Raw genomic sequence first — 24369 nt, 5'->3', positions numbered from 1 at the left:
CTCCGCAGTCTAGCCTTTCGCAATCCCTCGTCTTGGGCCGAACAGCTTTCCTGGGCTGAGTATGCTCATAATTCCCTCCCTTCCTTGGCCTCTGGTATCTCTCCCTTTCAATGTTGCCTCGGCTATCAACCGCCCTTATTTTCATCCCAAGAGACCGATTCTTACTGCCCGTCCGTTCAGACCTTTATCAGTCGCTGTAAGCGAACTTGGAAGAGGGTGAGATCTGCACTATGTCGTTCTAAGAGACGCATGTGCGTGGCTGCTAATAGATCGCGTGTCAAAAGTCCTCGCTATGTCACGGGTCAGAAGGTTTGGCTTTCTAGTGGCATAAAAGCAAAACACGGAGGTTAACGCTGGTTCAACACATGGTGGTGGCGCGCGAGCGGTGAGCCTTGAGTCTTCACTAAACTTTGTCAGTTGTATTTGTTTTATGGTTTGTACATTCAAGCGATTAGATGGTCGGATGTGTATTATTATATCGAGCTACCATGTTCGCGCAGCTGCACTGTGGCACGAAAACTCATAGCTGTGATGATCACATGCACAGAGGAACACAGTGGTCAGCGCTGTCCTGTAATATATCTTAGATATATAGTATCTTAGAATCTCAAAACTTATTATGGCATATTTTCCTAATTCACACAAGCTATCACTTGTACTGGTACTGTTTACCTTTAATTTTTATTTATCGCTTACACCGAGCAATAATATGTAAGAAATGTTACGAACATAGATAAAATAAATGCTGATAGTGAGTTATGATCGTTCTTTCAATAGGAAAAAATATCCCACCTTTAATAGTCGATCTCAACTGTCTGGCTGAGGCCAGTCTACAAAGACGCTCAGGACAGTTGACAGCATGCTGCTGCGTGTCGTCATGAAAGCTTATCATTTTCACGTGTTATTAAGCCTTGCCACTTGCCACTAATAGGTCTTGGGCGCCGAGTTGCATTCTGGGATGTGGCGGGCATGTTGATGAACAAATAAACAGAACGAACATACAAATTAAACACTTTCAAACAGGGCCCACTGGTACAACCTGAACCGGGGCCCCGCAAACCCCAACTATGGCCCTGTTTACAGTACAAACCTTGTAAGTGAACTATGAGGGCAAAAAAACAAACCATAAACAAAATAATCGTTCATTAATCGTAATCGAGGGAAAATGTTCAATTAATGGAGACTTTAGGTCATAATCTTCCATCCCTAATGAAAGTTTTACGGTATCGAAGATTTTAATATCACAAAAACCTGAATTAAAGAAAAAATAACTATATTGTAATATAAAGTTACTCATACAAGATTTTGGTCATGTCGCCCACCCCGAGAGCAGCCCTAATGGATTTTTGTTTAACTGTGCAGTGATATTTTGTCCCAAGCTCCTGCTGAATTCTTACCCATAGTAAGGCCTTCCCCAGCCTTACACAGGACGACGGTGTTTCAAACCTGAGTGCAGTTTATTCCAAATAGAGAAAATCCAAAACCAAACTAGTGATGAGTGTTTCAAATTACTGCTTCAAGATCTTTGCCAATAATTTTTTAACCAGTGTTTTGGAGTGCATATAAAACTGCCAAAGTCATGTGATTTCAGTAAATGAAGCTTCATTATGTCATTAAACTGTTTTGAAATGTTTCAAAATTTCAATAGCTCTCCGCCAAACCAGTGAATCATGCAGGTTCACCACCCATTGGTCAGCTTGTGTCTTTAGTTTTTACCTGATATGTTTATTCATTTTATTTTATGTTTGTTTTTATAAATTTGTAGATATTTTATTGAGGCATTTGTATAATTTAAAGGTACAATAGTAGTTAATAGTCTCTAACTGGCCTGTTTAGCTCAGCCATCCATAGAACAAACAAATAAGCTCTGATTGATAAAAGACCACATACAGACACAGACACTTAATATTTAATAGTATTAGAACAGAAGATTAGTTAATTGCAATTTATAGATTCTACTTTAATTAAAACATTTGCAATAAGTTTGTAAAAGCTAAAATTTTATGCATTTTGGTATCTGTTTTTGCTGCATTTCTGAACAAGCAAGCATTAACAGCATGTGGAGTTTTAAGAACAAAGAAACATTTGCAAAGAGCATAATTGACAGGCAATCTGACCAATCATAATGCCAAATCTGCCGTTTTGCCCGACAAACAAATCAGACAGGAGAGTAGATAAACTTCGGTGGAATTAAACTTTAAAAATGTTGTATAGACATCTTTCCATGGTTGAAATAAAATATGTTCTGATGTTCATTCATGTTCATTTCATGTTTTAAGTAAATATGAAAAGACGATTGGTTTAAGTGCCACTTGAGTTGTGGACATACAGAAATCTATCGCACTATCAATGCCTAAACATAACACCTCAAACTAATTTGAAGTGGTCAGTGGTTACAAGTTGTAGCTCTCAGAAAATTTCTAATTCACAAGTTGTAATTGCAAGTTTTACAAGGACATGAATGCTTTTTACAAATTTGTATCGCATAATATCAGTAAACACAATATGGCATGAATACACCTTTAAATACTACTAAAAAAAGAGTAGCCAAAGCTAAAGAAAACCAAAGAAATCATGACATATAAATCAAAGGAACCACAAGATCACATGAGGTGAACTTAAGAATTTAAAGACCTTAACAGAACCCAAAACAGATGTAACAGTATTTTGTTTGGGGAAAAACAGTTATGGTAATGACAATCAACAATGTGAAGGCAACTCAATGAAAGAAATGATAAATATCCCGACAATCTTAATTTATTCTTTTTCATTTGAATCTTCCTAAAAATGTAAATTTTATATTTTTATATATTATGTAATGTCAATTGTTTTATATTTGCAACAGGAGCTAATGGTATGCATCCCATTGCAAGATATCATTATGTCCCAAACAAAGACCTTTTATTCATGTGATGTTTGTTTACAGTGCAGATAGTCTCCTCCTCAAACATTCTTCTTGTGTTAACCACAGTTATTGCCACCTTTCCTTCTACAGCCATTACAAACAGTTTAGAAGAATTTAACTCTGCATTGGTCCTGCCTTAGTTTATATATTGTGCATAACAGGAGTGTCACCATTTCTTTCTAGAACAGAGGAATAAATTGATATAAATATATTAAAATGTACTTAACCAAGAATCTGCTACTACAGTTATATTACCATATAATGACTTTAATTTGAAAGTATATTGCAAGATTTCTTTGTTATATGGATATATCTAAAACCATTATTTTTCTTGAAAATTACATTAATAATTCCGCTGAAGGTCTTTGACCCTCCACAAGTTATTTATTTATTTTTTTTGTCCTAAGTGGACTACGTCATTACATTCTCTCCCTATCAACTGTAGGTAAAACTTTCTGGGTATCCTGAAATTTTATTATATGCATAAATAAGGAGTGACCATGGACCTTGTTACTGTCTGAATGGTCACACTGGGTGACATACAACCTCCCTTGAGAAGATCTGGGGCAGATTTAATAGCTTTTGGCCCATGGCCAGCAATCATGGGCTAGGTCTGTTTGGACAAGGCTCCTCAGAGACAGCTACAGCTCACAAGACAGGAAGCAGCTTGCATGGATCCCAGCGGTCAAGGTTGTGAGGAGATAGGAAGGGGGTTGGGGTAGAGAGGGGATTTCCTCGTAAGGGGTTTGTGTCATTTTCAAAAATACCCACAACTATGCTGCAGTCATGAAACATTTAGGTACTAATCTGTTTTTCATATAATTTTAAGTATTTTAAGTGCTTTAATATCTGCTGTCCTGTTTGCTGTTGTATGTTGAAAAATGCAAAGTTTGTGTTACAGTAGAATATCAATTTCTGGGGAAAGGGGAATGATAAAAAAAAAAAAAAAATGTAACTGAGAGCTAGGTAATTTATAAAAAATAAGCTAAACATAACTGATATTAAGTAATATTTCACTTTTAACCTTTTTAAGGCTTATTTATCTATTATTTAGCTTGACCCACAATTAGATGAGTTAGATACACCACACTTATACCATGACAGTAGGCTACTGTGATTTTTGGACATGTCCAGAGTCCTTGACTTTCCTGGAATATATCAGTATCAAGGTACAGTATTTAGCATTATTTTGTTGCGTTGTGACGAGTCAATAAGATCAACGCGTTACAAAGATTTCGCGTCTCGCGCTATGTGCGTTGTCTTTTAAGACAGCATATGAAGTTCAAAATAATTCCATTTTTTAAAAAGACTCGCGTGACCAGCTGTTCTTGAAAAAGAAACCGCGTCGTGTGAATGGCCTCTAAAAGCTGGAAGAATCGACGTCGCTTTTGAAACGTCGCGTCGATCATACAGGACGCATCTGTGATATTTACACATGCGCCGTTGAGTTGCGTCTATCTGTTTATCAGGGTTTTGCACCACCAGCGTTGCGTTTTAAGATGTCAAGTGTGTAAGTGTCAAGTTAAAAATAGTTTTTAAAACGTTTCTTGCGCTCCCCTCATTAACTGTTACATTTTGTCACGAGCTTTTTTTTTTAAACGAAGGCTTCGAATCGACGTGCGCGCTTACAGTGCACCCAGTTTTGTTTATTATAACGACAGCGTTGTAGTTGGTCGCGTCCAGTGTATATGGCTTGTAGGATGATCAGGCGTGGGGAGGGTTTGGCTGGCCAATGCGCAATAGACGCTAATGGCTTGAAAAGCCGCTTCATTCTGCATGATAGTATGAAGACGCTGCAAGTCACAGACGCGTAGCGATTTAACAGAGCTGCGATTACGAAAATATTCCGTCTATCTGATAATAAATGGACAGACCAGGAGCAGAAGCATTCGCGATCCACTTGTCACCAAGGGAGAGCAATTATTGGAAATAATGGGGAATACAACACCCAAACCACTAATAGGTAGGAGATGGCTTGGTTGGCCGTTGGTTCATATGTCTTAATTGTGACAGAAATCGGAAGCATTTTTTATATGCTTTAATGTGGATACAGATGTATAATGTCTTGATTTCTTGTACAAATATAAGGCATGCATAGCTTCTGAACTATATTGGGATGACAGTGCGCGCTGCGTAGGAGTGAGAAGATGACGGGTGATGTTCAAGTTATTCAAAGACGCTGTCTAATTCATTTAGCATAACATCATGTTTTAAGCGTTTTCCCCCTCTTGATGTCGCATGGCGTTTCATACAAAACTATGAATATTTGGAAAGGAAAAATGAGTGTTGCTTTCCTTTTTGTTTAGATATTTCTTATTTGTCTGTATTTAAATGTTAAACAAATATGATTATGTTCTCTATAGTAACAAACGGATTATTTATTATTCTGTATTAAAGAGCCTTATTAAAGAGACCACAAGAGTTGTTGTGCAGAAGATGAGAATTCCCCCATCCATGAGAAACACTTGATTTCTTTCTGCTGAATTCTAATATGTTCACTTACTGTATATTGCATGTACATTGAGTGTGCCTAAAGCATACCTTATGAACACACAGTTTCCATTATCTTGTGCAGATAATATCATTTGTAATTAAAATGTTGAGTAAATGAATTTAAAAAAAAATTAATGAATGGTCTCAGAATTTTGGACCCTGCTGGTAGGTAAGTTTGACACTGACCTGACCATAAATAGGTTTAATTATATATGTTATTGGCTGATTCTACACTATCAGTAAAGTTAATCATATGGCACATGACCAGCGCATAAAAGCTCACAGTGTTCATGTATATCAAAAGGTTAGGGATGATTCACAGTGTCTTTCAGTGGCACTGCTGGAGTTCTGCTGCTCATTGACCCCAATTTAGTTTCCATATTCACAAATAAAGCTCTATCTGGTATCCATTATTTCTCATTGTGTGCTCAGTCCCCACCCTCTTGTAAGTTCTGCTTAGAGCTCTCTGAACTCTGATACTGGAATGCTGAAGAACTTTTGTATGTTGACTATAAAATTGGTACATCTATTCATGAATGATTTATTTATTGTCAAATGTGAACTTGTGTCTTTAAATATGATTGAATGTATGGCTTGGCAATGTATGCTGTACAAAGCTCATATCCAGTTTTACTCTGAAACTCAGCATGATTGGGTGTGTGCAATGCTGGATACATTTTTAGAACAGTTTGGAAACACATGAATGCATTCATCTTGGTGGTTTCATCACTTTTTTTAATTTTGGCAATATTAGATGCTGTTGTCTGACTGCCTGAATCATATTGGTATAAGTGCACATATATTAGGAAATGAAAGACAGAAAATTCAAGATTTAACTTTCAGCATGGATCACTCATCTGTAAAATCTGAGACCTGATTTGACTGTACAAGAGTTAGCATATACAATATTTAAAACTTAAATCCAGAGTAAATTTTCGGCCTTTCAGTCAAAAAATTATTTGTAAATTTATCTCACATAAGATTTATGAGATGGTGCAGTTGTGATCGAACTAATGTAAAGTTGCACTGTTTGGCTTGAAAATAGTACATGTATATTGTATACACAAAAAGCCTGTATGCTGTTCTGTCATACTAATTTGTAGCAAGACATGGCTAATGTAGACATTCAGTTTTGATTTTTTTTTTACTTTAACTTCATTCTTAACATTTATCACAGTATCCTTATATGAATTATGTATGATGCTAATTTGTTTTGCAATGGAAACCAAAACTCAAGAGATATGTTTTTAAAATAAATGTTTGAGTCAGAGTCAGTGGCAAGCACTTTGACATATAACTGTATCCTCCGCTCTATCCACCTAGAGATAGTTAAGGTAAATGAATCAGCCATATATATATAAATATATGGCTGATTCATTGACCTAACGGATCTCTTTGGATGTATTGACAAACTGCAACATGAAATACTTGCTCAATGGAAAAACATGTCTCCACCTACATTTTTTTTAACCTATACATACAATTTAAAGCAGTTTCCAGCTGAAATGACACTAGCCATTAGGTGGTAGTGAATTTGTCTGTGCCAAAAATTTTAAGAACATATGTTTTCAGAGGAAAACATGAAAGATATGAGGCGGTTCTCAGCAGTTCTCAGACAGTTTTTCTTGCCCATGAAATCACACGCTAGCAAACCAGTGAGAACACACAACAAGGAAGACGATTCACAGCAAATAGAGTGTAGATGCCCAAGCTGCTGTAAATCCACTCACTCCAACTCCTACATAACTAGTACATATTTGCAGAATATTACAGTTGTTTGGGAAAAAAGAATTAAAAGAAATAAAAAAGAAGAGTTACATATGCAACATAATGCAACATTTTATTATGTAAGCTTTATGTTGCTCCTCAGATGATAAGGAAATTAATAGTAACATTATTATTTAACAAGTCAGTTTAGCCACATGGCTTGGGTAATGCATGCCCCTGATATTTACTAATTAGTTCTGTTGAACCATTACATTTTTTTTAAATCTAATTTTAATATATGATGTTGATTCATTGCAAACTAATCACACATCAATTTGGGCTGAGAAATTACTCCCCAAAAGATAATTTAAAGTCATAATTGTGTTAAATGAGAAAAGAGTAGACCTTACGAAAAGTAGTTTTAAAAATAAGTATTTTGTTCGACATAGAACTCACACATAAACATTTAAGGCTATAGTGTGGCTATGACAGTTTTTTTGAAGTGGCATTTAAATATGATAGAATGGGTGGAGATACTTTCAAATTGTAACCTATTTAAATAAAAGATTAACATGTGCACACTGATAATGATGAATCATCTTAGGTGTATTTTTAGGAAATAAATGGAAACATTTGCTAATATAGTTGTTTGATAAAAACAAAATGTAAAATAATATAAAATATATAGCTCATTCATGAAACTCTATATGGCGCAGGCTGACTGTTTGTTAATGATGATATTCAGAGAGTTAAATGACTCGGCACAAGCTTATTGGTTCAAGCTGCATATGCAGCCAATGAGCTTACTGCCTTGCATTTATAGGCTGGCTAGCATTGACTTGAGATTCCTGCAGCACGCTTTCAGAGTTTCTCTGAAACCTTCCTCCTTCCCCAGCTCCACCTGTATATATCTGCTACTGGTTATCTTATATGCTATTTGTGCAGCAGCAGTATGTATTAGATACTCACACCATATCGCCATACGCATTGGCAGCAGCAAGTTCCCGTATATGCTTGCAGCAGCAGCAATAATCTATAACTACAGCAACTATCAACAGCAGTAGCAATTCAGCAGCAACGTACTGTAGCAGTCAGATCTATTCCGCAAAGACCAAATACATTAACAGTGTCATATCCATCACCGTGCAAACATTTTCAGAAAGTTGTCATGATTGAAGTAACATTTATATATTTTTAAAGAGGCATTCATGTAAATTCATTTTGTTGAATAATTTAATAACCACTGACAAAGCAGAAATATTCCGAAAGAGTAAAATTGAAAGGTAAAATTTCTGAAAGGTAAAATTATTCTATGACTTATATAAAAGCATAAGAATATTTACATGATTTCACAAAGTTAAACTATAAGTTTTAATGAAAGCAAAGATGTCTGAAATAATTGGAAATGTTAAATGTCAAATCTACAAACATTAGTCATGTTTCCACTGTCGGCCAAAAGCGGGTGTACTAGTGTGTGCCAGGGCCAGTTATGTTTTTACTGTCACTTCTCTAACAGAAATGAGTCGAACCAGACAGATTAAAGAGTCTATCAAAGCGATGCATTGAAACACGAGCTGAATTCCTCAAGAAGTCATAAATCAGTTCTAGTGCCACAAGAACCAAGCAAGATGACCAACCAACTTGTTCACACAACAGCTTTGAACATTAACACCACTAGAACAATTATTTACAATTTCAATTCGAAGAAGAGAAATTTGGTGTAAAAAATGTGTTGTTCGTAAAGGAAATGCAACGCTGGACATCACATGTAAACCCAGGAGATCAAGTTAAACACTTCATTGACTTCCCCCACCCAGCAGAACCAGACTGAAATTCCTAAGGGGGAAGGGCTTTAAACCTCTGTCTCTACAGAACATCCCTATGTCATGAGAATGGCAAAGAAACTGCTTTTTGTACATATATATGGACCAGAATGAACTCAAAAAGACTTATAAATGAATCAGTCCATCGCTTCACTCCATATTCATTTATGTGTAACCAACACATTTGACTATCATGTTATAATCACTTATTGTGTATGTTTTTTTTATTATAACTATGGCATAGCTTAACGATTTGTAATTATGTTTGGTATGTCTGTGATTGAATTTTCGTGCTTGATATTGTCCTGACAATCATTTATTTGTAAAATATATCATATTCGTGTTATAGGACTCATGTCCAAAATTAGACCCTGCCAGAGCAGGAAAATTCGGACCACATGCTTCGTAAGATAAACAAATGATTTATGATACCCCCCGAGCCAAGACAATATCTGATTGGTCAAGACAACATTTGAGGTGTGGCCAACAGGCCACTTTAAATACTTTGGACACCATGAAATCTTGCTTTTAGTTCTAGCCTTGCTCGTGCTGTCAGTCATGCTTTTTAGTGTCTGCTTTTAGTCTCTAGCTATGCTGCTGCTATCAGTCATCCCAGTTTCTAGTCTCTAGCTATGCTTCGGCTAGCTTGTAGCATCTAGCCATGCGATTAGTCATCATTGTTCTTTGAGCGCGGTTCCAGCGTGTTTCAGCCTGCACGCCTGCAGCTACTTAGCCACGATGAGAAGAAACACAACTTGGTCTCGTCAAATTTTATTTCTTTTCTTTTCCGTTTGAGAGTTTCGTGTTCTGAGTTAAGTTCTGTAATGTCGACCTCGTCTGCGCGTTTCAACTTCAACCAGCCACACGACTCCATCTTCAGCCAACGCCCAACAACCACGGGCTTCCCAAGACGTCACTTCAGCCACTACTGAACTTCTAGCCAATCAACGACCTCGGGATAGCCCTTTCAACGGGAGTCCCTTTCACAGGACACGAAGGCAACGTATCCCCAGATATTTGTTGTGCTGGTGTATCTAATATAATTTTAGTCACATTGAGGAACTCAATGCGAGGGCTAATTACGTGATTGATGGTTGTTCATGTCTATGCAATTTAACGTATTGCTGTAAACTTGGGATTCCATATTTCCATTCTCTTAAACTCATCTTTTCCTAACTTTCGATCTTCCTGCAACTTGTGTGAATGTGTGAGTGCGTGCGTTTATGTGTTAGATTAGTTTATATGTCTTAGATTTATCTAATAAAGCCTTATTCATATTGAAAAGAGAAGTATCTTGTGTTTTGTGCTTACAAGTTAATGTCTTAAACTGCCGATCTTGTTACTGTGCTAATTGATAGTGTTTCACTATAGTTTGGATATTAATATCCAGCGCAGTTTGATGTTAAACGGCTCATTCAGTGAATCGCAGGGCGTCTCATTGATCAGCCGTGAAACAGTGATTCTGTTCAAATTCCCTTTAAATTATTAAATGATTCCCTTTGAGCTAAATTGACCTGTTTCCCTTACACTTCCAAGGCTTGATTGTGCCTCGTCAGTGCTTCCTGACAAAAAGCTTTTTGGCCCGACAAAAACCTTGGGCCAAAGCAGGCAAGCTGGGGCTATAGGAGTGGTTATGAACAAAGGCAGAGTTTCTTTGCGTCTGGAGAGCACCAGTGCCACAGACCATTTCATAAAGTTAAAAGTTATAACATCAGCATTAAATAGTTTTAAAATAATTTTAGTTCAAAAATCACTTTCAGACAGCAGTGAGTGAAATAACTTGATCCAATGTGCATTATGGTCACCATTCAGGGGAGAAATATTTATAAGTGATGGGAAAACCAATGCACGCTAGCCATTAATGTTACCATAGTAAACATATGACCACTTGAAGAAATCAGATGTCAGCTCTATCACAATTGTGTATTTATTTAGTAACATATCTTTTTACTAAATAAATATTAAATGACTTTTATCTGTCATAAGTCTTGTCTCAAGAGATTAGCTCCGCATATTTCATAAAAATATCATTTTTTTTGTTCAAGAGCTTTTGTAAAAATATAGAAATATTAATTATTTCTAAATTTGATGTATATGCTTTAACTACAAATAAACAGAAAAAGACTCGACTGAATAAGTAGGTAGGCTATGTTCACACCGCTTTATTTCTGTGTGACTAATTTTCAATCCTGATAAATTAATTCATTATGATCAATGTACCACTTATTATTGTAAAACATTGATTCTATTGGTTTTAAATCTCTAATGGCAAATTCAATTTGTCCCACTGTAGTTGAGGTCAAGAAAAGTATTCATGAAAATGTATTCACAAAAATTTAAGTTATGTCATTAATGACTCACCCTCATGTCGTTCTAAACCCGTGAGACCTCCGTTCATCTTTGGGACACAGTTTAAGATATTTTAGATTTAGTCCAAGAGCTCTTCAGTCCCTGAAGATGAACACCGAGCCAGATAACTAACGAAAGATTGACTTGTTCTCGATTAATGACATCATTTTAATTTTTGGGTGAACTAACCCTTTAAATCGACAGACCTACTAATATATGTAACACAAAACCTGCTTCAAATGTAGGGCTTTTCTGATGTAGCAAGCTTGCTCTGAAGCTCCCCTGGTACTGTATAGCATTACACTTGTAACGCAGAGCTTAAAACACTAGTAACAATCCTTTGAGCACAAAAACTCTTAAAAGACAGCAAAAATGGCACGTTTACTTGAGTTTTTGTCTTACATTTGCTTTTGTTAACAGGTTAGGTTTAGTAGAGGGCTCAGTGTAGGTAGTACATTATTTTCAAACATGATAAAGCATTTACCTTTGAGCGTCATTCGCTGGACATTTCATTTACATGATAAATATAGCAACCAACATGATAAAAATGTTGTAAGATTCACATTCATCTGTCAAGGATAAAACTGAATATGGTTTTAGCACTCACAGATATTTCACATTGAAAGTATTATGAAATGTGCAAGAACAACAAAAAAAAAAAACTATATAATTTTGAGGAAACGTAAGTAGAGGCATGTTTTCCCACTGCATGAGGGAAAAGAATTGGCATTGTGGGATTTATTAATTTGGGCTAATTTTATGAAATTCAAATCATTATGAAAGTCTTTCACTCCTTTTTTCATTTAAAATTAATATATTATCTTTATCTCTGTCTTCAAATCTTTAGTCATTTCCACTGTATGGCTGAAGGCCTGTGATATACTGTTTGTTTGTAACACTTATAGCAAAGACAGAGCTATAGACTGTGTGTGTGTGTGTGTGTGTGTGCTAGGAGATAGGAGTCAAGTTACTGGACAGTAGTGTTGTCATTAGCCACAGCTCGGATTGGATAGTGTAGGCCTATATTTGGAAGCCATGAAAACCACGCTTTGATTCACAAGTGGCATTTATGGCTCTCATCTCTCCTAAGCCTATACACAAATCAGTGGAGAGCTCTTTTAATCACAGCCTGTGAGAAGGTGACTGTTGTATTTTATGACTCTGCCTTAGATCTGTTGATGAAAAACACATCAAACCTGCCATTTTAACCAATCCACAAACTGCAGTTTAATGCAGTTTATCGCAATGGAATGTAAAGTGGAAGGTGAGACTAAATGGAAAGTAGTTATATACTTCTATATTTTTATGTCTATTCTTCTGTTTTTTCCATCAAGAAACATGATGCATGTAATGTCTTTTTTTTTTGTGGACATCTTTGTTAAATGCAGTGCTTATATTTTACTGAAAGACAATGAAAATCATAATCATAATGACAATGTGCTGCGTACATCCTCAATTTTCATGAAGAATTCCGATAACTGTGACACACCCTCACAAAATACAACAGCAGATGCTACAAATATTTCACTGGTTTGGTATATGGCAGTATTATGTGTTAAATGCATTTAGATATAATGCTTAACTTGGTAAATGTGGCATGGTACATTTCACTGTTTGTACATACTGTAGATTAGAGCTAATCAATGCTTAAACAGTAGAGTTCAAAACATTTGAACAAATTGACCCTTATGATTGGTTTTGTGGTCCAGGGTCACACACACACACACACACACATAGTATGCACAAAGGAAATATAAAAGATATGCATAATTGTCATGAAAATATATTGTCATCATGCAAAAAAATCTTTATGCTTATAAAATGATCTTAATTTTCTTTATGTAAAACGTCCCATTCTTCTGATTTTAGTCTGAAATATAGGCTAACCCACACATTCATTTAAAAGATTCATCAAATGTCATTATTAGGCACAGATTTAACTTAGATTAAGTATTTGAGTTTGCACTTTTAAAGTGCTATGAAAGACACATCCAGTTTTTGTTTGCTTTGATTCAAAAGTATGTGCATTCATCATTATACTCCTTAGTGCTGCTGATTATATGCCATTGTTTCCTGGAATGATGACCTTGACAGATGCCTATAGTGAAAACCAGTGCACTTCTACATTTCACTACACAGACTTAACAACCATAGAATAAAGGTTATACAATGGTATCCAAAAGTTTCATACCACTATTATAAATGATCTTATTTATTATTACATTGTGTTTTCAAAGCAAATTCATTTTGTGTAAAAGTTTAATTTAAAAAAATGAATTAGAATTATGGAGATTCTAAGTGATTTTTCAGAATCCTATCATTTATTATTCCTGTTTAATTTTTATTTTTTTTTGCTTTTTCAATATAGTCTTTTAAAGTATTTATTTAATAATTTAATGATAAAGGTGCTAGGTGTCTAATAAGAAATAAATGTGTACATCTATTTATATTTGCCATTTGTGTGTATTACATTACATGTATGTTGTGGTTTTTTACTTGTATCTAATGTGCTCTTATGCTTTCATTTAAACAGACACCAGCCTGCAGCATCGCCCAGTGGCCAGTCGGCAGTACTGCACTGTTTCCAACAGTGGAGTTGAGCGACGCACCTCTGCCCCTCCAATCAGTATTGAGTCTCCTCGTTTTCACCCTCGGGCCAAAGGCAAAAATATCCGACTGGATGCACAACTGCGCCGGGCCACCCGGAAGAACAGCTTTTGCAATGGCATCACCTTTAGCCAGCGTCCTGTGCGTCTGTATGAGAAGGTGCGGTTGCACCTCTCAGGTGTTCACACAGGCTGGAGCGGAGCTCTACGTTTTGGTTTCACCAGCTTAGACCCTAGCGAGCTTGCCATAGCTGAGATTCCCAAATATGCTTGCCCTGACCTGGTGACGCGGCCAGGATATTGGGCCAAAGCCCTGCCTGAGAGGCTGGCCACGCGGGACAATGTTGTGGCCTTCTGGGCTGACCGACACGGCCGGGTCTTCTACAGCATCAATGATGGCGAGCCTATCCTCTTCCACTGCGGTCTCAGTGTTGGCTGCCCGCTCTGGGCCATCATAGACATCTATGGAATCACTCAAGAAGTTACTTTACTGGGTAGGTGTTTAGATAATCTAATTCACCTCTGAAAATTCAGTCTTTCATCAATAATGTTACTGGAAACATCGGCTGGTATAGGAGAATATTTGCTCTCAGTGGGTTTGTTACCACACTAGTGGTTCTCTACGTAGTACCAAAAAGTTAAAAAAATATATATATTAAAAATCTAACATTGACATGCATTAATATAAACATGAACTACGTAGGCCCAACAATCTGCAAAATTATTAAAGGGATTAAAGTTCCAAATACATAAAAAAAAAAAAAGTTTAAAAGCGAAGGTTAGATTGCCCAAAATAACTCTGCATCCATCAGCACCACTCTTAAAGTGTTCGTATGAAATCATTGCTGGGGGAAGGCCTCACAGATTTGCTTTATGCCACTGGTTTTCATAAACTTTTGCAGCTCTAAGTAGGTCAGAGAAGGGTCATCTGGGACATGTCACTCTGGCTGTCACACTTAAAGCTTTACTTCAAATGAAGCTAAATGTAGATTTCTTTCCTGATATTTATAGATGGCCATGTCTAATAATAAAATATACTATATACTACTTTTTTATTCTCATTCTACAAAAGTAAAATAAATACATTCTTTATGAATATTTTAAAATTATTTATGCCATTGTATATAAATTGTTTCATGAAAGGTACTAAAGGCACAGTTTATGGAAGCACTGGGTGCTTAATTAACTCTTTTTACACCAAACAATAGTAGTGTCAACCCTGGCTTTAGAACTAGCGTTAGACATATAGATAACTGCCATTTCAAGAGCTCATTTTAACATAAGATTGCAGCATTAAAGCTTTGCTGGAACTACTTCTAGAAGACTTCTAGAAGGGCTGAATTTAAGAATAATGTTTCAACTGAGGTGTTGTAATTCACTTCCCACACAGACTGACAGCTCTGAAATGTGCCAGTCAAATGAGCCTCAGCAGCCTCACAATTAGAGGACTAAATACAAACCACATGTTCAGTATACTGGACATCACTGTCTGTTCTTTGTTACAAAATAATGTATGTGTGCTAGAAGTACATTTTATGCATAATTCCTAATGAGATCACAGATTTTATAACTAAACACAAACACTGAACATCCTAAAACTGAGAATGAGATTCAGTAAACTGAACCTGCTTCTTGTTCAATCTTTCTTTCGCGCTCCAGTTCTCCATTGCTGAAGGACTTTGTTTACTTTCTGTCTGGCAAGATCATTGACCATGTTTGGTCAGGGCTGCTGCGTGTTCCTGGAGAAAGGATCCCTGCCTACCTGAAAAGATCACCAAACCCAGACCTAGAAAAATGTTTTGCTTATGTTTTTAGTTTTTTTGGCTTACAAAAAGATTTAAAGGTAGAAAGATTTTTGGATCTGTGATGGGAAATCATTTAATTAAACATTACGCTTGTCTATGAACCATATTAAACCATCTTGACCAGTGGTTCTCAGTCTTTTTCAAGTGACAGACCACCTTAACATTAGAAAAAATCATGGTCCAATATGCACCCCAAATCTGTGGGAAATGGCATGCTACCTTAAAAAAAAAAAAAAAAAAAACATCAACCAAACTTTTACAATTATATTCAATTTATGACCTATAACCTAGAACATCCAGTCAATAATTTTGATAGTTTCACTGTAAAAATTTGATTACATTTAGTTAATGAACCATAATGACACTGGCTTTTAAATTGGAGCATACACTTAATGTTAACACAATCAGAAAATGTATTGTTATTAATAGACTATTCAGTCAAATGATTTGATATTTGGTGTTTTGTTTATAATAAATCTAATGAAATCTATTTATTTTTTTCAGTCAACCTGTAAACCACTTCATGGACCACCAATGTTTTCACTACAGATCGATTTTTGGCATGCCATTTTAACATTATCCTAATTTCCCAGTGAATTTATGCTCAAATCAGTTTTGCAGTGGTTGTTCACAAACTTTTAAATGTGACCCTACTGCAGCTTGATTAAAGCAAAAGAGCTGCAGCCTACAAATACAAATTTCATTTTCATATTTTTAACTTTGAATTTAAATGTTTGTTAAAATATTATTTGAATCTCACTATGAATCACCAAATATACTTTCATATACTATTCTTCTGTGTAATACTGTATATTAAATATATGGGTAAATCAAGTGCCCAATTTAATTTAATGTCAAGTTACATTGATGTACAAATCACATGAATTCCTGTTGAAATTCAAATCTGGTCACACATATACTTATGTATTAGATGAAAGTGGGCCAGATGAGACTCCACTGCTTATAACAAAGAACAGACTATAGATCAGAAGTTGTTCATTTTCAAGAGTCACAAGAGGGCTATGTTGAGTTCAGAATCTCTGTGAATCTTATCTGAGCTTCATATATGTTGATACATTTCAATTTCAACTTTTAGTTTTTTACTTTTGTTGTGATTTCTAGTGAGAAATTTGTATTGTAGTAATTACATATTGGCACTAGGCTAAGGTTTTGTTGTAAATCATTCCTCCTTCATGCTGCTTCTGAAGTCTAATCAGAACACTAGCTTAGCGCCTTACATATAATATGTTCCCTCTAAAAGTAAAGGTGGTCATTTGTCCTAGTGGGAGCTATTCATTCATCATACATTTGTCACACCAAGGTCAATATATGAGGGGTAAATGCTTTTGCTGAAGACAAAAACAAACAAGGCAGCTTCATAAAGAAATTAAAGAGTTTGTTACAGCTCCTGTTACGGAGCAAATTGCAGATCCAGAGGTCAAAAAGAGTTAAAAAAGGCATCGTAATCAGAGCAGAAAAAATTAAAGTGGTAATTATTTATAATGACTCACTGGTCTTCCTTCCCTCTCACAGAGAGCACATTTGCTGAGAGTGTGGGCACGAGCTGTCTGAGTAGCGCTCGACTCAGTGCCTATCTTCCCCAAAGCAACCACGACTCGGCCAACTACAGCAACAACCAGCTAGAGAGCAGCCAGGCCGCGGCAGCAAAATTTGCTACACTACAGCTCAGCAACTACAACCAGATCATCCCCTGCTGCTCCACTTCCACAACTCCCTCTTCATCCACCTCCTTCAATGTACAAAGGGCCGCCCGCGGGCTCCCCATGCCTCTTGATGCTGACCTGCATTTTCACCCAGTGCGAGGCCCTGACGTGGTTCTCTCGAACGATCGCACGGTTGCATGTACACACTTCCTGGACAGCAGCAGGACGTTGATGTTCAGTGACAGGCCCGTCCGGGTGGGCGAGACGCTGTATGTGGAGGTGGGCCATCTGGGCTTGCCTTACTTTGGGGCTCTTCTCTTTGGTATGACCTCCTGTGATCCAGGCACTCTCAGTGCTGGAGAGCTGCCAGCTGACCCAGAGGTGCTTCTGGACCGCAAGGAGTATTGGGTGGTCTACAGGGGTTTTCCTGTACCAGCGGCAGGCGATGTGCTCAGCTTTACCTTTCTGGCCAATGGGGAGGTGCATCATGGAGTCAACGGAGGGACACGCGGTCGTCTCCTGTGTGTCGACTCCTCTCAGGTTCTGTGGGCCTTCTTCACACTGCATGGAGCCGTGAACCGGCTCAGAATATTAGGTAAGATTTAATAAAAAGTGATGATAAACAATGATATGTGAATTGAACAAATTGTTATTGCATGATGTGTGTAGATGTTCTTTACAGTTTGGAAACATCCATTCATTTTTGTTAACCTAAATCATCAAAAATATGAATGAACACAAATGTAAGTATGAAAATTATGTAGTATCCTAAATCATTCAAACAAAATGCTTTTATGTTTAAGCTGCTTTAGCAAGACAAAGAAGCTAGATTTCAGCTTTGCTCACACTGTACACGATATCCTGAAAAAACGAATTCAGTGTCCAAATGTTTGTCTTATCATTTTAAATTACTGTTAGGAAGGTCATTTACAAATTGCATTTAATTGTTTGTTTTCCTATTTTTAGTGAAGTACTGAAAAATATTAAGGTTAGGAATAGGATTAGGGTTTGATATAATTATGCATAATTTATTGTTATAATAGTAAGTAAATGTAACACGTGTAACAAAGACACCTTAAAATAAAGTGTTACCTGACCTTTTTGTGCATGTTAGCAACAGTGAGTTCAATTTAGTATGTAATGTAGCTTCATTATCACTTCCTCAGGGTTCCTCGGCCCATAAACAATACATTCTAACAGATCCTACAGTTAACTTTATTTAAAAATTATGCTTTTTTTTTTAACCATGTGTTCCAAAATAATTCCCCTTGAGTTCAATTATTCAGAGCAGCATGGCAAATTGAAAAATGTGGTTGCACTTTATTTTACAGTACGTCTACTTACATGTACTTATAGTGTACTTACAGTGTATTTATCTAGGAAAGCTCTGGTAATTCAAGGTAACTACATGGGGTAGGGTTAGGTTTAGGGGTAAGTTCAGGGTTAGTACCTAGTTATTACATAGTTATTGTAATTACTATAATAAGTACATAGTATGTACATGGGAAACAGGACTGTAAAATAAAGTGCTACCAAAAATGTAGTGAAACACGTTTTACTGTTACTCTTATTTTAATTCAAATTATTATATAAGATGAACTCCTAGCATTACATGTTCGAAAATTAAAACATTGGACAGTTGCTAAGATTTCCACATCTTAATATCTCTGTATCAAAAACAGAATGATGCCAACATTTATTTAAGTCACAAGGCCATACTATGTTACATTTATGAGTATGAGTGGCAAAAAAAACAACAACAACAACAAAAAAACCTTGATCATGTCATAGCTGATTTTACAGTATATTGTGCTTTTTAGCACAACAGGAGTGTTGTTTTGACCAATCAGTTTTCAGGATCCAAAATGATAAAATGCAGCATACCATATGTATAATGTAGTTTATCTACATATTTTGTCGAAAATCATTGTCAGCTGAAGGTGACTGTCAATAATAGTTATAATAAACTAGGGCTGTGCGATATATCTAACGATATTATCATGCGCATCTAATTGATCACTGCTAAAATCACCATCACCTGCTTATAATTGGAGTGGTATTAAATAGACAGAGCCGTAGATCGCTGACAAGCTACGCAATATCGCGTTCATTATCGAAGGCGATTCATCTGCAATAATGAACGCGATATGGCGTAGCTTGTCAGCGATCTACGGCTCTGTCTATTTAATGCCACTCCAATTATAAGCAGGTGATGGCGATTTTAGCAGTGATCAATTAGATGCGCATGATCATATCGTTAGATATATCGCCCAGCTCTATAATAAACGCACATGTTCATTATGGTAAATTATGTTCTTTTTGTCCTTAAGGAACTGTTCAGGCCAGCCCTCCCACCTCCCCATTAGTGTCTCAGGCTTCAACGCCTGATGATAGTGACTCTGATCTGGCTTTCACTGTCAACAGATCCTCATCAGCATCTGAATCCTCTCTAGGTGAGTCTCAACAAGCTCATTCATCAGCTTACATTCATTTCTGCAAAATGCTTATGCTTATATCATGAAATGACTGATTTACTGTAAGTCAGCCTAAAACATTTCAATTCACCCTGCTTCTAAATGCATGTTACTGTTCTCATTAGCTGTGTTTCCACTGATGGGCCAAAATTGGGCTTGCTAGTGCTTTTTTATTTTATTTTTATTAACAAGAACTAGTTACCTTTATATAACAAACATTATACATGATGTAAACAATTATACACTAGAGGGGTTGTATACTAATACAGATGTTTATAAAAATATTAAAGTGTTTACAAACTTTCACCTTCATCTAAACGTGACTGTGCTTTTCTCTACTGTTCTCCAAGATACTAAATAACACATATTTCCTAAACAAAACAAAACGTCAGTCAATATTTTGTACAATAAAATCACAGACATTGTGCCAAAAAACAAAAACAAAAAAAAAACACAAAAGTACATTGCTAAAGAAAATATACCACTGACACAAAAGGAGAAACTAAAATCAATATCAGATTAAAGTTTTTACCAAATAACATTTGGCTGGGTAAATCCTGTGCATAATTTTAAATGATACTTCCTTTACCTTGTTTGTAATTAAATATTGATTAGTTATTATCCAAACCTTTTGCCAAACAATATTGTCTATCAGGCTGTTCCAATATGAATAAACATAATGCAAAAACACAATGTCTCATAGAAATAAAGCTCTTACAGAACTGTTGTGTGATTGAAGAGAAAAACAGATGTTGCCTATATAAGAACTTATTATAGTAGGCAGAGACCACTGTTTATTCCTGGCTTATGTTTAAATAACATACAAACTTCAGGAGAAATAGCCATAACTTCAGGAGAAATAGTCCCCTGGTGTTACAGGAATCTTATAATGTGCCAAAACACACCATAAGTAAAAAGAAAACTATTTAAATGAAATAACTGATCCACTGATACGATACCATTATCAAACCAATGCTTCAGAAAAAGGAATTTGTTTATAGAATATATCCTTGTTGTTCCATATATACTATCTGAGATGAAAAATTGTGTTTGTGGATCAAAGACCATGATAAAAAGGCCTGACGGTGAAATTCAGCTAGTTTTGCTGGTATTTTATCAATATTATAATTACAGCTAAGAAAAAAATGTATACCACCCAATTTTGAGAGAATATGGGAGGAAATAGAACACCAAATGGATTAGGATTTCTTTAAGCCAGTTAACCTTACATGTATTGTTTAATTTTGCAAAGTCTAAAACATTTAGGCCACCATTTTCATACGAATTCATAATAACAGTCTTCTTTATGCAATGTATTTTATTTATCCAAATAAAGTAAATCAGTATTTTGTCAATTTCTTTATCAACTTTTATCAAGTTGTAAAGCCATTGCTGCATAAATAAGTCTCAAAATACCCTGTACCTTTCTAATCAAAACTTTACCCCTTCTTTTTTGTTTTTTTCAATAATAGGATTGAAATTTAGTAAGCAACCTCTTTTCTGGTCTTTGGTTATCAATATTCCAAGATATTAAACCTCATTTATTAAGGGAATACCGTAATAGTTAGTTTAGAGACATTCGTTTATGGCCAGAAGCTCACATTTAGCCACATTTAGCAGATGCTCTTGAAAATTTGCTAATTAAGTCAATTGCCACAAAACTCCTCTCATTGGGCTTACTAACAAGAAGAGGTGTGGAGATATTGGGCACCCCTGCCAATACCATTAAATAACTTCATAGAGCAGTTACAATTTTTGTAAAATGTTTTAATTGCTGTAAAAAAAATTACCAGAATCAAAATTCTTTAGAGTATCGAGGATGAATTGATGTTCTACAGAATCAAATGCTTTGCAAAAGTCTAAAAATAATATTAAACCATTATCATTAATAAGATCTGAATAGTCCAAAATGTGGCATCTTATATTGTTTTAACATTCAGAAGAACTATACTGTAATATATATGAATTTGCCCCCCACTGAAGCAGGTTTATGATTCCTTTTCACGTGTTATCTTTCAGTGACGGCTCCCAGCTCTCCTCTCAGTCCACCGGTTTCGCCATCTCTTTCTGCATCTGACACAGCCCTGAGCAGCAAGAGCAGTGAGTGCACAGTGTGTTTCGATCAGGAGGTGGACACAGTCGTCTATACGTGTGGACACATGTGTTTGTGTAATGACTGTGGACAGAGGCTCAAGAGACAGATCAACGCATGTTGTCCGATCTGTCGGAGACCTATAAAGGATGTCATAAAAACCTACAGACCATGAAGGGACTAACACATTTTCTATCAAATTATTCAGTAAAAACCTTGGTAGCTGTGGTTTAATATCTGGACTAAACCTGTATTTAAGACTGTGTGTGTAGCTTTGATTTATGTAGCATTAAGCTCTTGTCCATATCTCTTTCACCTCATACATTAACGGTCAGAAGTTTGGGATCAGTAAGACTTGTAATGTTTTTAAAGAAGTCTCTTATGCTCTTCAAGGCTAACTTTATTTGATCAAAAATTCAGAAAAAAGAGTAATCTTGCAAAATGTTGTTACAATATAAGCTATTGGTTTCCATTTTAATATCCTTTAAAATATAATTTATTTCTGAGATGCAAAGCTGAATTTCCATCAGCCATTACTCCAATAAAAAGTGTCACATGATCCTTAAAGGGTTCGTTCACCCAAAAATGAAAATTAGCCCATAAATTACTCACCCTCAAGTTATCCTATGTCTATATGACTTTCTTCTTTCAGACGAATCCAGTCGGAGATGTTTTAAAAGTGGTCTTTGATCTTTCAAGCTGTTTAATGGCACTCACTGGTTGTTGCAGTGCTTCAGTCCAAAAGAAAAGTGCCAATCCATAAAAAAAGTGTCTCATACGGCTTCAAGGGGTAAACAAAGGCCTCCTGTAGCGAATCGATGCATTATTGTAAGAAAAATAACCATATTTATGATGTAATAATCACTTTAATCTAGCTTGCACTCACTGTTGTACACGGAAGCCGTTTTGGGCGGATGACGTATGAGGTCAGCTTTTGACCGGTAGTGTATATGACCTTGGACCGCAAAAACAGTCTTAAGGGTAAACTTTTCTAAATTGAAATTAAATCATTCTCTGGATAAATTTGAAACTTTCCATTGAATGGTTTGTTAGGATAGGACAATACTGAACAATTTGAAAATCTGGAATCTGAGGGTGCAGATATTTACAAAATGTCTTCATGGAACATGATCTTTACTCAATATCCTAATGATTTTTGGGATAAAAGATAATTCGATATTTTTGACCCATACAATGTATTTTTAGCTATTGCTATAAATATACCTGTGCTACTCAAATCTGGTTTTGTAGTCCACGGTCACATATGTCAAATGCAGATCATGGATCACTTATCCACATGGAGATGATTTATGGTTTGAGAATTAATCTCAGTTTTGATTAGATATTTCTAGTGCCTTTAATATTGTTTATTTTTCCTTAAGCAGCATCTAATGAGTTAGACAATCATATCTGAGATGTATTGTGTAAGTATGAATTAAGAAAGCTTTCAGAGGGACCTCAGATGCAAAGGAAATAATGTTTTATTGTGCAAGTGGATAATACACAGGGCTACAAATATGATTTTATAGGTTATTTTAAAGGATTAAAAAAAGCTATTGTTTGGGATTGCGGTGGTAAAGTGAAGAAAGATTTGCATTTATGACAGTTGAAGGGTTTGGAGATTTGTTGCACTTATAACCAGAGGTAAACTCAGCACTAAAAACACATTTGTCCCTCTGACTGAAGTGATTTCAGATGTGGACCTTGAAAACTGCATTTTAAGTAAGAACATAAAAAATATTTTGTTTATATAATAGAGTGGTGTGATATTGTATTGTATTTTATGTGTTGTTGTTTTTTTAAAGATTTTTGTTTGTATGTTTTTGCTTTGGAATTTATGTCATGGAGAATGTCATTTTCTTCTTACTTTGACATTTTGTCCAATTAGCAGTATACAATTAAATCATAAACAACAGATTTATTCTTTATCAGTAATAATTGTTCTTTCTGGACTATAAATAAAACAATGGCTAAAAAAGAACTGTTGCATACTGTTACAAAATCACTGTAGAAATTGCCATCAGTCCCATTTTAAATCCAATTAAATGAGTATCACAGTTGTTCATCAGGGTGCATTATTCTTAATAGTAACATTGAATTGGCAGTGGTGATAATGGAAGAAATTATGAACTATTTACTTAAATTAAAGTACTCATTTAATGGACCACATGCCAAATGTAATGTTAAACAGCCACAGTTCTGAAGGTTATGCACCAAATATTTATTAATATAAATAATGGAGTTTTGATTTCCTTTTGCATCTCCTACAATGGGAAACTGGCAATTCTCTACAAAGGGAATTGGAGGGCCATTATCCTGCTGAGTTGATCACTAACCCTTGCCAAACATATTCTAACAAGATAATTATTTTTATTTAATACTTGAAAATTACAGGACACTGACCTTCCAGCACTGGAGTTGAAGAGCCTAATCCAGATCTCTTAGATATTA

At 35.7% G+C, this 24369-nt stretch overlaps 1 protein-coding gene across 6 annotated transcripts in view; it reads left to right on the top strand.

Moving 5' to 3' along the window:
* neurl1b (neuralized E3 ubiquitin protein ligase 1B) overlaps positions 1-23981 on the top strand; it is a 70030-nt gene extending 46049 nt beyond the window's left edge. For 5 of the 6 annotated variants that reach the window (XM_052574560.1, XM_052574561.1, XM_052574563.1 and 2 more), the window contains 4 exons: positions 13811-14377; positions 17222-17947; positions 19683-19805; positions 21846-23981. In XM_052574560.1, the coding sequence (XP_052430520.1) occupies positions 13811-14377; positions 17222-17947; positions 19683-19805; positions 21846-22093 (1664 nt within the window). In that variant the 3' untranslated portion in view covers positions 22094-23981. Of the gene's footprint in view, positions 1-4136; positions 4869-13810; positions 14378-17221; positions 17948-19682; positions 19806-21845 lie in introns of those variants that run through there. The other variant, XM_052574565.1, reaches the window with a different exon arrangement.
* Positions 23982-24369: the final 388 nt, after the last annotated feature.

The sequence above is a fragment of the Carassius gibelio genome, chromosome B14 (assembly GCF_023724105.1).
Source record: "Carassius gibelio isolate Cgi1373 ecotype wild population from Czech Republic chromosome B14, carGib1.2-hapl.c, whole genome shotgun sequence".
NCBI classification, from domain to species: Eukaryota; Metazoa; Chordata; class Actinopteri; order Cypriniformes; family Cyprinidae; genus Carassius; species Carassius gibelio.
The sequence above is the reverse complement of the archived record's forward strand: the minus strand, read 5'-3'. Positions and strand labels throughout refer to the sequence as shown.